Source organism: Schistocerca gregaria, chromosome 5, assembly GCF_023897955.1.
Source record: "Schistocerca gregaria isolate iqSchGreg1 chromosome 5, iqSchGreg1.2, whole genome shotgun sequence".
NCBI lineage: Eukaryota > Metazoa > Arthropoda > Insecta > Orthoptera > Acrididae > Schistocerca > Schistocerca gregaria.
This window is the reverse complement of record NC_064924.1, coordinates 645,027,164-645,041,562: the sequence shown is the minus strand read 5'-3', so window position 1 is coordinate 645,041,562 and position 14,399 is coordinate 645,027,164. Positions and strand designations below refer to the sequence as shown.

Genomic DNA, 14,399 nt, shown 5'->3' with positions numbered 1-14,399 from the left:
TCAAATAAAATAAAAATCACAGCTAGGCTGAAAGCCTCAATGCAAGAATTTATAGACAAACATAAACAAGATGCAATACAAATAGCTAAAAGCCCACAATAAAATTTTCAAAAGATTTTAATAAAAATTACCATAACCCTTCAGAGGCCAAATGGTTAAGCTTGAAAGGTAATTTTAAGAATAAGGTTCAAACGCTGAAGTCCCAGAATTAATTTTTCAAAATTTTAAAAAAAAATATAACCATAAGCTATTAGTTTTAAGTAGCTTAAACTGGACTGAAAGAAAAGACAACACAACGGCAATAACGTTTCAGCAAATATCCACTTGCCGAAATTCAAACTTACTTACATAAAACACAGTAAAACCAAGAATTTTTCTTTTATCATTGGCTATGATAGAAGATAAACAGGCATTTAAACACCGGTGAGAAAGACAGTAAAGACAACAGTACTCAGAAGCCTCCAGAGGGTCGGTCTGTCCTCGTTCACTTAGGTGATACAGGTGGTGAGCCCAACTACACTATTCCATAGCAACCCAACCAAGGGACAGCCACGGACCGACCGACAAACGACTTGTTTGCCACCAATCGGTACGTGAGAATTCAAACGCAAAATGTTATGGGCGTGATTATCCACAATGAAATATGTATATGTATTAAGCTGTTAGTGGCCAGGGCAGGTAACCGGAACAGTAACGGCCACAAGGCAGAAAATTCCGCTGGTGCACTCGAATTTTAGTCAACCAATATAGTTAATTCAACCGCATGACGGATAAATTTCAGCGATACAAAAACTGTGTTGCTCACAGGAAAACCTCCGCAACAGCGAACCACCGAAACGAACCACACAACATGAATTGACGTGGCTTGGGTATTTGAAACCACAACTCAACTTTGACGTCCTGGGTCGCTGAACCACGAAGCTCGTAGCGATCGGACAGCTCCACACATGCTCTGACACTGCGCAGGGACCGCCAGCGGACCCAGCCGACTGCAGAGCGCGGAGATAGCTTCCCTGGACCGCAGCAACCGACCGACTCCTCTCAGAATGCCGACAACATCTAAAATATTCGTTAGTGGAAATAACGGCAGCTATACACACAACCTGACAAACACTTGCACGAAGACCTGAACGATACGCAACAGCAACGAAGCACGCTCGAAGACAAATCGTGTGTCGATGCACACACACACACACACACACACACACACACACACACACACACACACACACAGCCGACTCATGAACGATCGGCGAGCCAAAACGCGTCGTCTGGTAGAACGACCGACCGACGATCCACCAAGACCGTGGCCCGGCTGAAGTGATGCGTGACGGCAGTGGTCGGGCGAGCCATGTCGACGCAGACCTCACTGCTGCTCCAACCCGACTGCACTAGAGCCGCATTGCAACTCCCCGACTGGCACGTCCGGACTGGGCTCCAGTCGTGTTCCAACTGACTGGCAGCCAGAACTCGTGACCCGAACTCCCCTAACGACAGACAACGACATGGAAATAATAAAAGTCGAGCAAAGGTACTACGAGAGGGGATATATCGATACGTGTTGCGAGCGCCGATCACATTCAGGCAAAGCAGCAACTCAGTGACAGTAGTAATTTACATTAACGTAGTGAGGTGGAAGTACGTTGAAAAGACGGTGTAAAATACATGCGGGCGGGAACAAGAGCCACTCACGACTCACCATCTTCTTGTCACAGAGTCAGAGCCCAACATCATGGTCTCAAATTGCTATGCAACATCCTGTACACCATCTGAAGATGAAGCAGTCGAAATTAGACTTAACCATAATAACTTTAACAGGGACAACGGCTATGAACTTAGCAACACTTGGAAGAGTGCACTGAATAAAGAAAAATCGCAGAGGAAAACTTCCCGCACTTTACCTCCTGATTCAAGGGATGGCGCTGCAAGCAGCGCGGGATACAAACTACGTCTATGGAAGCAGAGGGCACCACTTCACTACGCGCCATATCGCTGTTGCTATGCATAGAGTAAATATCTCTGGAGTGAGCATTATGTTCTGCGCATGTTCTCAACATTAAACCAGGACTGTCACATGTTTTCGGGACCTCGCTGTGCGTGTGTGCTTTCTGCAGCGTTTGAAGTTTATAATATCAAGAGGTTTTGTTGTGTTTTCACCGTTTGTTGATAGTGTAATAGCGATGGTGAATTACTGTTGTTGCTACGGATTCAAAGAAAAATGTGAATGGAGGGATAGTAACTTTTTATGGGTATATACCATGTAGCTCTAATTATATTTATCGTATTAGTAAGAGGCACTGAATATGTTTAAAATTTCGAGACGCATTATAATTTAGGCTTGATTCTGTAGACATATTTTTCTACTATTTTATGATACATATTATAGCAAATACAAAAGACTAGAAACAATCGCTTCCTCTCGTAAATTTGCTAGTGGAACAGGAAAGGGAATTGTTAGTTGTTTCAGCAAATACTACCCTTCATGCATTTATCAGTGTCTTGTCGATTATGTATGTAGATTACGCAGTCTACTATTTATTTAATAAACTCGGAGCAAGTACGTAAAATGCGTTAAATAAATTCTTCAAAGTGTCACCAGTAAGAAAAATTGTGCTTTAGGTCGCAAAAACGAGAAAATAAATTCGCGGAAATAGCAGGAAAAAGTCGAATTAGCAGGGATATAATCGCTAATGTGTGGAATATTCGGTGTTTTTCGGACACTTGCAAAAGTACTAGCGTACTGTCAAGTCGTTTTGCAAGACTATCACTGTAAAAATGTACGTCAGGTTCTGTAATACTATAAAGTGCCGCATCATACCGAAAACTACCAAAAATCGAGTGCATCTGAACTGTGACACCTATCGCAAAGAAGCAGGATGTAATATCACTTGCCGTTAAAAGTTACGTAGCTGGTTTACTCCAGGTATCAAATGGATACTGTTGAAATGTCTGCGCAAAACATATAAATAATCTACGACACGTACGAAAAGAATCCGTCTGTACTAGGGATGTAGTGACATTCTAAATATACAGGGCGCTATACGGACAAACACACGAAGTCACGAGATCACGTGATCAGGCCGGCAATGTATGTTGACAACACACAATCTGTTCTGCGCATGTGAATGCTCACTCCCGATATATTTACTCTATGTTGCTATGACATATTTCAGCCAATCAGAAATCGTCCTTTGCATATAAAAGTGTGAGCCTCACCAGTTTACGACAGTCAGTTTTAGCCCTGACGACGACTATGTAGGTAGTGGTCGAAAGCTTGGAGTTTCATCCTGAATTGGCGCAGCATGTACACCGAGAGACTTTTATCCAAGAAATACGTCGCGAAAGACTTGGTAGCCATGTCATGAAATACTTGTTCAAAAAAAAGTTACTGGTTGTAGTTTTATGTTTTTAAACCTACGAGGCGTGTTTACAGAATAATAATCACTTTGAAATATGGCCGTTGGAGCTTCCGCCGCCGTGTGTGTGTGTGGAGGAAATGCTATGAATTTTTGAATGGGAAGAAAATGGTACAGAACATTTAAAGAAAAGATGGCGGTACAACTGTGCGAAATGTAAAAGCAGTTAGCGTCATCCGTCATTACTGATCATGAGGTGTAGAAAGTCGCTAAAACAACACAATAGTTTATTGGACGGGCATCCACAACCAGACTTTTGCATGTTGGATAAAACCGCTGCACCTGTTGTTGATCCTGTTAATCCTTTATTAAAGAAACGAATAGTTTCGTAATTTAAATTACATCATCAGATGAAGATAAGAATAAAGAGAAGAAAGAGACCGTAAGCACTAACGCTAAGACCACACCAGAGTAATGAAAAGTGCCTGCGAGACAGAATACATACATTATAGTGGTCAACCCACGTTCAAAGCCTTATCCCAGGATTTCTTTAAAATTTGGGAAATTTCGCACAAAGCGATACTTATGGATTAAACCGCAGAAATGAAGCTGGAACCTGTGAACAAATGGGACGAGAGAAATGATTATAAAAAGCACCTGCAAGAGAGGGGAAGAGGAGGGGGAAACGAAGTATAGAATAAACAGTTCCTCAGCTGAAACCGCACCGGGACAGAATGCTGCAACTGCCGCACTCGAATTAACTGGATATCAAACACAGAGAAGCGCCGCATGGGCGGAAGCATAAGTAACATCTCATAAACTGTAAGGTCTTTGCAAGTGGCCTCACCACTGAAATGTAAATCCAGTCTTGCGGACAATTTTCATCACCGTGATATGGTTTTTGTGTAATACTGCTAACGGCCTCTTTCTTCTCATTATTCGTGTTTGGCCCAGATGATGTAATTTAAAATTTGAAACTGGTCATGCGTTTAATAAAAGAGTTACAACAGCTGCACATATTTTGATTCAGCGTCGACAGAAATCGAGTGGACAGACGATGCTCGATTTCATTGTTATCTCGTGCCTTCCCACAGATGTCAAGAAGTGTTCCGTATGAAATGGTGTCAGGACTCATACATTACCGAAAATTGTCAGCACGCTGGTTTCCAAAAATGCTGACTGAGTTGCACAAAATCAGTCATTCAGATAGTGTGATGACTTTCCTCCAGAGGTTCTGTGCCAAATGGAATAATATTGTAAGCCGAACTGTCAATGGCGACGAAATATCGGCAGCTCACGTTACACCGGAACAGCCATTGTAATAGAGGCAATTCAACAACCTCAACGAAACTGAAGTTCCAGCTATTTCACGCCGAAAAATCATGCTGACTGTGTTTTGGGATAGTCGGAGTGTTGTTTTGCTTGCCGATTTTTGTCTCGCGATATCACGGTCAGTGTATACTTTTATTGTGAAATCTTAAAGAAATTGTACCATGCAATACCAAAAAAAAAATTTTGTACAGCACGCCACACTCTCTGTTTCCTGTTACCCTCCCTAAACTCCAACATGTCCTCAAACACCTAAAATAACTTCGCTACTTCTATACCACCCGCGAAATCCTACTCTCACAGTTCATGGTAAACTCGATCTTTGGGAACCCTGCCCAGCTGCGACACTTTTCCGACGACTACCGACGTTCCTTCCTTCTTTACACACTCCATGTCTTCCTACAAGGTAAGGCCTGTCACCTTTCTCGTACAATAATCATCCAACATATTTTACAAAATTACTTGCTCTCTCACCTGCTTAAAAGTTTCTCATACAGAAAACACACACACACACACACACACACACACACACACTACTACCAACACCACCACTGTCTCGACATATATGCAATGACAGCTTTGAATCGATTTAATGTATTTTCGATATCTGTATTCAACGTTGAAAGTGGCAATATAGCCACTGACAAGGTGCCCCCTCCCATCCTGCAAGGGAGAATGGGAAGCTAGCTGTTTTGTAATTAAGCTCTCCATGTGTCTCTGTTCTGTGCATGCATCTTGATCTTTGCATAGCTACTGCAACCTACACTATGTGATCAAAAGTATCCGGACACCCCCAAAAAACATGTTTTTCATATTAGGTGCATTGTGCTGCCTCCCACTGCCAGGTTGCCCATATCAGCAACTTCAGTAGTCATTACACATCCTGAGAGAGCAGATACTCACTGACTTATACCGTGATTGGGTGCCAATTGTGTCATACGTCTATACGCGAGATTTCCACACTCCTAAACATCCCTAGGTCCACTGTTGTCGATGTGATAATGAAGTGGAAACGTGAAGGGACACGAACAGCACGAAAGCGTACAGGCCGACCCCGGCAGTTGAAGAGGGTCGTAATGGTAATAGGCAGACATATATCCAGATCATTACACAGGAATTCCAGACTGCATCGGGATCCACTGCAAGTTCTATGACAGTTAGGCGGGAGGTGAGAAAACTTCGGTTTCAGGGTCGAGTGGTGGCTCATAAGCCGGTAAATGCCAAACGACGCCTCGGTGGTGTTATGGTGTGGTCGTGTTTTTCATGGAGGAGGCTTCCTTCCCTTGTTGTTTTGCGTAGCACTATCACAGCACAGGTCCACACAGATGTTTTGATCACCTTCTTGCTTCCCACTGTTGAAGAACAGTTCGGGAATGGAGATTGCATCTTTCAAAACGATCGAGCACCTGTTCATAATGCCTGTGGCGGAGTGGTTACACGACAGTAACATCCGTATAATGGACTGGCCTGCACAGAGTCCTACCTGTATCCTAAAGAACACCTTTGGAATGTTTTGGAACTCCGACTTCGTGCCAGGCCTCACCGAACGACGTTGATACCTCTCCTCAGTGCAGCACTCCGTGAGGAATAGGCTGCCATTCCCCAAGACACCAACCAGCACCTGATTGAACATATGCCTGCAAGAGTGGTAGCTGTCATCAAGACTAAGGGTGAACTAACACCATACTGAATTCCAGCATTACCGATGGAGGCCGCCACGAACTTGTAAGTCATTTTCAGCCAGGTGTCCGGATGTCTTTGATCACATAATGTATATCCATTTGGACCTGGTTACTGAGGCCAAGCTTCGGTCTTCCTCTAAAAATTGCGCTGCCACCCCCCCCCCCCCCCCCCGCCACCCCCACATACACACACACTTCCCTCCGTTACCAGACTAATAGTTCCTTCATTGTTCAGGATGTTTCCTATCAAGTAAACACCTCTTTTCATTGTGTTTCATCATAATTTTCTTCTGCTCAGATAAATTCAGTAGCTCTTCATCAGTCATAAAATCATTGACATTCTTCTGTGGTGTCACATTTCGAAAGCTTCCATTCTCATCTTGCATGAACTGATTGTCGTCCACATTTCGCTTCCACACATCGCTACACTCCAATAACCCGTCACTCGGTTTTGTAGTTATGACTCACTGAGCTGATGGGTTCCATAATATTTATAACTGTCAGCACCTGCCTTCTTTGAAACTGGAATTACTGAATTCTTGGGATGTGTTTCGTCTAATGCAACTAAGTGAAAGGCTGTTTTTAATGTGCCATACGCATTTCGCTTCTTTCTGTTTCTGAGGCATCTTAAGTGCCCTTTAATATAGTTAAATTTTGTATATAGTATCTGCGTACCCAATAACAATTACGCATTTGTTAGCACATTAGGTATTTTTGTTATTCTTTTGTTGTTACGAGAGAAACGACTTTTGTAGCACAAGTTTGATGATACTAACGTAATATGTGTTTCTTCTTAGGATTTGCGATATTACTAATGTATATTTGCAGTCGTAGCGTTGTGCTTAGATGATTTGCTTGTTCCATTTTCGGAGCTTTACAAACAAATTTCGTCTTAACACGTCACGTACACTAATTACTGCGTTTTGATTTACTTTCTTTACTATATGCCAACTGCCGCTCTGTATTTTTTGTTCGTGTTTTGTTTATGTTGTAGTGTTTGTACTTAGTTTAGTATTCTTTGTGTGTGTGTGTGTGTGTGTGTGTGTGTGTGTGTGTGTGTGTTTCTTTTTCCTATGTGTGTGTTTTTTTTCCTTTTGTTGTTAATATTATTATTATTATTCTTTCCTTTCTCAGACGTTATGTCTGGGGAAAATGTAAGGTGACGTGGACCTTGATCAAGCGTGACTTCCTTTTAACTGTACGGTATATGTTACATTGCATTTAGGAACTTTCGGGTAATTGAATATATATCAATAATTACAGATTTCTGTAGTTGTATATACACGTTTGGATGCAGCTGTATTGCGTTGATGTACTTGTGGATATTGTGTGGTATGACTCCTGTAGTTGATAATATAATTGGTATAATGTCAACTTTATCCTGATGCCATATGTCCTTGACTTCCTCAGCAAGTTGGATGTATTTTTCAATTTTTTCTCCTGTTTTCTTCTGTATATTTGTTGAATTGGGTATGGATATTTCGATTAGTTGTGTTGATTTCTTCATTTCGTTGGTGAGTATGATGTCAGGTTCGTTATCTGGTGTTGTTTTATCTGTTATAGTGGTTCTGTTCCAGTATAATTTGTATTAATTATTATTATTGTTATTACGTCCGTCCCTACCATGTCGTAACACCATTTCACTTCATTATAATAATAATAATTATTATTATTATTATCATTTAGTCTGAATATGTTGTACATCTCTGTTATTGTTACTGTATTCTTGGGATCTGGTTCATCTTCTTCTTCAAGTCTGAGTATGTTTTGACTGTCTAAAATATGTTTCATACTATATGGAATACACTGCCAGAAAATAAAATAGTACACCTGAAAAGAGGACGGGGATTTTCACCCGATGACGGCGTATGCCTCCTGTGGGATATTAGATGTACTGTCAGTGGTTTCAGGGTCGTCCATCAACAGACAGTGTAGTGGCATAGCAGTCAGAGCGTCAACTGTGTCAACCGATTAATAGGGAACGCTCAAAGCCAGAAGGCTCAGTGTGGTGCATACACTGTAACGAGTAGACATGCCACGGAAGTGCAATTTCGATTGTTTCATTCAAATGAATGAGTGTGAAAGGGTTCAAACTGTGGCCTTCCAAGTGACGAGACGATCCTTTGGGAGAGCTGAAACCCAAGTTGGACAGGCTCCGTGCGCCATTTGTGCAATGATGCTGCTATCATTGGTCACATGAATATTATTCCATCTGTAAACGACTTTCTGCACGTTCACGCAGCACATACACTCTCCAGGGTCGTCCTATTGTAAAGACAGCAGCGGAAGATCGTGCAGCTACCACAGTGCAGATAGGAGTGCTTTTCAGTCCAGACGTGTCGACATGACCTGTTGCAAACCGGTTCTTAGCTGTGTGACTACTGGCACGCACATCTCTATCCAGTCTTCCACTGTCACCACAGTACTGACGTACACAGCTTGATTGGTGCCATCAGAGGATCACTTGGAAGATGGGATGGCGCACTGTGCTCTTCAGCAATGGGAGAATATTCTGCCTGCAGGCAAGTGATGGTCGATTGCGTGTACGATGTAGACCTGGTGAGCGCTGTCTCACTAAGTGCATTCGACCAAGGCACGCTCGCCTCACTCTGGGCAGTATAGTCTGGTATCCGACAAGCTACAACTCTCGTTCACCTTTGGTGTTTCTTCATGGGATGATAACCAGCGCTCTGTGCATGTAGAATATCATTAGACACGTTCTTTTGCCATTATTGCAACAGGACGGTAATGCGTTGTTCCAACAGGAAAATCCATGCCCACGCACTCCCCATGAAACTCAATGTGCTCTGCAAGACGGCCGGCAGCAACTTCCCTGTCCAGAACAATCTCTGTACTTGTCTCCAATCGAGCACGGGTAGGATATAATGGGACGAGAAGTGATTTGTGCGCCTTGTCAACCAACATCTCTTACAGAGCTACATAAACTGGTCGTGCGGGCGTGTCATAACAATCGGAGGGCGGTATTAGCCATTTTTTACGATCGACTGGATGCCAGATTCAGTGCCTTCATTGCCGCCCACAGAAGCCACACCGCGTACTAACATGGGTGTTTCAACATGTGTCGATGCCTGGTACCTCAGAACCGCTTGTGCCACTGGTCTGTACATCTATATCTAAATCTACATTTATACTCCGCAAGCCACGCAACGGTGTGTGGCGGAGGGCACTCTACGTGCCACTGTCATTACATCACTTTCCTGTTCCAGTCGAGTATGGTTCGCGGGAAGAACGACTGCTGGAAAGCCTCCGTGCGGGCTCCAATCTCTCTAATTTTACATTCGTGATCTCCTCGCGAGGTATAAGTAGGGGGAAGCAATATATTCGATACCTCATCCAGAAACGCACCCTCTCGAAACCTGGGCAGCAAGCTACACCGCGATTCGGAGCGCCTCTCTTGCAGAGTCTGCCACTTGAGTTCGCTAAACATCTCCGTAACGCTGTCACGCTTACCAAATAACCCTGTGACGAAACGCGCCGCTCTTCTTGGGATCTTCTGTATCCCCTTTGTTAACCCGACCTGGTACGGATCCCACACGGATGATCAATGCTCAAGTATAGGTCGAACGAGTGTTTTGTAAGCCACCTCCTTTGTTGATGGAGTACATTTTCTAAGGACTCTCCCAATGAATCTCAAGCTGGTACCCGCCTTACCAACATTAATTTTATATGATCATTCCACTTCAAATCGTTCCGCACGCATACTCTCAGATATTTTACAGAAGTAACTGCTACCAGTGTTTGTTCCGCTATCATATAATCATACAATAAAGGATCCTTCTTTCTATGTATTCGAAATACATTACATTTGTCTATGTTAAGGGTCAGTTGCCACTTCCCGCACCAAGTGCCTATCCGCTGCAGATCTTCCTGCATTTCGCTGCAATTTTCTAATGCTGCAACTTCTCTATATACTGGAGCATCATCCGCGAAAAGCCGCATGGAACTTCCGACACAATCTACTAGGTCATTTATATATAGTGTGAAAAGCAATGGTCCCATAACACTTCCCTGTGGCACGCCAGAGGTTACTTTAACGTCTGTAGTCGTCTCTCCATTGAGAGCAACATTATGTGTTCTGTTTGCTAAAAACTGTTCAATCCAGCCACACAGCTGGTCTGATATTCGGTAGGTGCTTACTTTGTTTATCAGGCGACAGCGCGGAACTGTATCGAACGCCTTCCGGAAGTCGAGGAAAATGACCTACCTGGGAACCTGTAATTAATATTTTCTGGGTCTCATGGACAAATAAAGCGAGTTGGGTCTCACACGATCGCTGTTTCCGGAATCCATGTTGATTCCTGCAGAGTAGACTCTGGGTTTCTAGAAATGGAGAGAAGTCTTCCGAAGTAAGAGTGATTTCAGGTGTGCCGCAGGTGAGTGTCATAGGACCGTTGCTATTCACAATATACATAAATGACCTGGTGGATGACATCGGAATTCAGTGAAGCTTTTTGCAGGTGATGCTGTGGTGTATCGAGAGGTTGTAACAATGGAAAATTGTACTGAAATGCGGGAGGATCTGCAGAAAATTGACGCATGGTGCAGGGAATGGCAATTGAATCTCAATGTAGACAAGTGTAATGTTCTGCGAATACATAGAAAGATAGATCCCTTATCATTTAGCTACAAAACAGCAGGTCAGCAACTGGAAGCAGTTAATTCCATAAATTATCTGGGAGTACGCATTAGGAGTGATTTAAAATGGAATGACCATCTAAAATTAATCGTCGGTAAAGCTGATGCCAGTCTGAGATTCATTGGAAGAATCCTAAGAAGATGCAATCCGGAAACAAAGGAAGTAGGTTACAGTACGCTTGTTCGCCCACTGCTTAAATACTGCTCAGCAGTGTGAGATCCGTACCAGACAGGGTTGATAGAAGAGATAGAGAAGATCCAACGGAGAGCAGCGCGCTTCGTTATAGGAACATTTAGTAATCGCGAAAGCGTTACGGAGATGATAGATAAACTCCAGTGGAAGACTCTGCAGGAGAGACGCTCAGTAGCTCGGTACGGGCTTTTGTTAAAGTTTCGAGAACATACCTTCACCGAAGAGTATATTGCTCCCTCCTACGTATATCTCGAGAAGAGACCATGAGTATAAAATCAGAGAGATTAGATCCCACACAGAAGCATACCGACAATCCTTCTTTCCACGAAGAATACGAGACTGGAAAAGAAGGGAGAACCGATAGAGGTACTCAAGGTACCCTCCGCCACACACCGTTAGGTGGCTTCGGAGTATGGATGCAGATGTAGATGTAGGAATGACATGATATGCGAGGAAAAAACATTTTCTAAAATTCTACAGCAAAACAATGTCAGAGATATAGGTCTATAGTTTTGCGCATCTGCTCGACGACCCTTCTTGAAAACTGAAACTACCTGTGCTCTTTTAGAATCATTTGGAACCTTCCATTCCTCTAGACACTTGTGTCACACGGCTGTTAGAAGGAGGGTAGCCGTAATCATTTCATATACTGCATTTGCAGTGTTGCAGCAACAAATCTAGAGTAAACTGGAAATCTCTAAAAGGGTGTACTTTTCTAGGGCAATAAAAATTTACCATGGTATCCTCTCCCAGATATATCAATAACATTGAGTGAATGTCGTTTACCCCAGGGTCCTTGTTTCTCCCTACGTCTTCCAGTGCTCGAATTTAATAGGGCAGTTTACTCTTTTTCCTATTTGCATGTTATCCCTGGAAGGGTGAATAATGTTTAAGCAAGTAAGACAGTGAACTGCCGTGCCCGCCTGCGCTCGGGTCCCATTTTAATGCTTGTGGATGGGCGCAGTTTTTCCAGACGAACCACCGCCCCGCTACTCGGTGGCCTCAGGGGACGACAGCGCGGCGCCCGTGGCCAGAGGTGACGTCACCAGCACGAGCGGTCCTCAGCAGCAGCAGCAAGGCGGAGGGCCGGTCCGCGTCTGATCCCACCTGCGAAGCTCTGCCTCAGCAGCGGCGCCTGCGACGTTACAGACTGTGTGTTCTCACGTGGCTTCCGTGTGACTCGTTGAATATAAAAAAAGAGACCTGATATTTATTTAGAAAGTTGAATTTAAATTATTAAGTTCCTCTATTCCTCCTAGTACTCCACTCTAAATGAGAATAATATATTTTTTTGAAGGCTGATGACTTATTATTTACAACCTCAAAATGGACTTACTGAATCAATGCAAGGAGGGAAGTTGTTTGTAAACCTCAAATAACTATCGCTCATCTATACCTACATGACGACACTTCATTTCACACACAACACTTGTGACAGGTTTAACCGAACTAGTTTCACACGATGTCTTATGACCGTTCCTGCCTCGGACAGCCCATGGGAAAAACGAACACTCAGATCTTTCCGTGCGATCTCTAATTTATCTTATTTGATTGCGGTTAGCTTCTCTCTCTACGTGATCGATTCTCGTCGTTTCTTTGCCGTGTACCCTTTGAGACTGGGGCCCTTTTTTATCTTTCCCAAGATTGTCTAACCTAAAAAACCGCCCAGTCCACGCCAACCAGCCCCTGCTACCCGTGTAGCTGCCTCCTGTGTGTAGTGGACACCTGACCTATTTAGCGGAACCCGAAACCCCGCCACCCTATGGCGCAAGTCGAGGAATCTGCAGCTAACACGGTCGCAGAACCATCTGAGCCTCTGATTCAGACCCTACACTCGGCTCTGTACCAAATGTCCGAAATCGTTCCTGTCGATGATGCTGTAGATGGTGAGCTCTGTCTTCATCTCGCTAAGAAGACTGGCAGTCTTCACCAACTGAGATAGCCGCCGGAAACCGGAGAGAATCTCATCCGATCCACAGCGACACACGTCATTAGTGCCGACATGAGCCACCACCTGCAGTTGCCTGCACCCTGTACCCTTCATGGCATCCGGAAGGACCCTTTCCACGTCTTGGATGACTCCACCCGGTATGCACACGGAGTGCACATTGGCTTTCGTACGTCCTTAGCTGCCATGTCCCTAAGGCACTCCATGACATTGGAGCTCCCAATGACAAGTAATCCCACCCTCTGCGCTTGTCCGCACCTGTCAGGAAGACCGGCCACTGCCCCAACAGGCGAGTCTGCCCTTGCTGGCTCAGAAGTACTTACAGCAGTGGGCAGTACCTAGAACCAGTTACGGAGGCGTAAGGGTACAGACTTGCGGCCAGCACCAACTTTTGCCTTCCGCCCGGGGATTCGCTACCCCGTCACGGTTCGCCATTCACCGTAAGGCAAGTGTCGACTCGCAGGGACGTGGTATCAGAGGTCCCAGACGATGCTACAGGTTCCGGAGGCGCCAAAGTGCTCGCCTCGGGTGTCCCAGTGTCCCCGCGGCGAAGGGCAACAGCCTGGAGCCTGTCGACCACGGCTTCCAGCTGTTTACGGACGGTGGCCAATTCCCTTGGCTCCGTACACAACAGTCAATATCCAGCCCTAACCATTTTTTTCCTTTCTTTTATCTCACGAGCAATTCAAAACCAAAAGCTGACTGATCACCACACGAATTTACACTATACTGGTACTAAAAGCGATGCTACAACTCTCAAATACTATACGAGGTGCATTCAAGTTCTAAGGCCTCCGATTTTTTTCTAATTAACTACTCACCCGAAATCGATGAAACTGGAGTCACTTCTCGACGTAATCGCCCTGGAGACGTACACATTTTTCATAACGCTGACGCCATGATTCCACGGCAGCGGCGAAGGCTTCTTTAGGAGTCTGTTTTGGCCACTGAAAAATCGCTGAGGCAATAGCAGCACGGCTGGTGAATATGCGGCCACGGAGAATGTCTTTCATTGTTGGAAAAAGCCAAAAGTCACTAGGAGCCAGGTCAGGTGAGTAGGGAGCATGAGGAATCACTTCAAAGTTGTTATCACGAAGAAACTATTGCGTAACGTTAGCTCGATGTGCGGGTGCGTTGTCTTGGTGAAACAGCACACACGGAGCCCTTCCCGGACGTTTTTGTTGCAGTGCAGGAAGGAATTTGTTCTTCAAAACATTTTCGTAGGATGCACCTGT

General features: G+C 44.3%; 1 protein-coding gene across 1 annotated transcript in view; it reads left to right on the top strand.

Moving 5' to 3' along the window:
- Positions 1 to 12,516, top strand: part of LOC126272468 (uncharacterized) — a 240,832-nt gene extending 228,316 nt beyond the window's left edge. Inside the window, exon 5 of the mRNA XM_049975346.1 lies at positions 12,181 to 12,516. Coding sequence (XP_049831303.1) covers positions 12,181 to 12,317 — 137 coding nt within the window. The 3' untranslated portion in view covers positions 12,318 to 12,516. The remainder of the gene's footprint in view (positions 1 to 12,180) is intronic.
- The last annotated feature ends 1,883 nt before the right edge of the window (positions 12,517 to 14,399 follow it).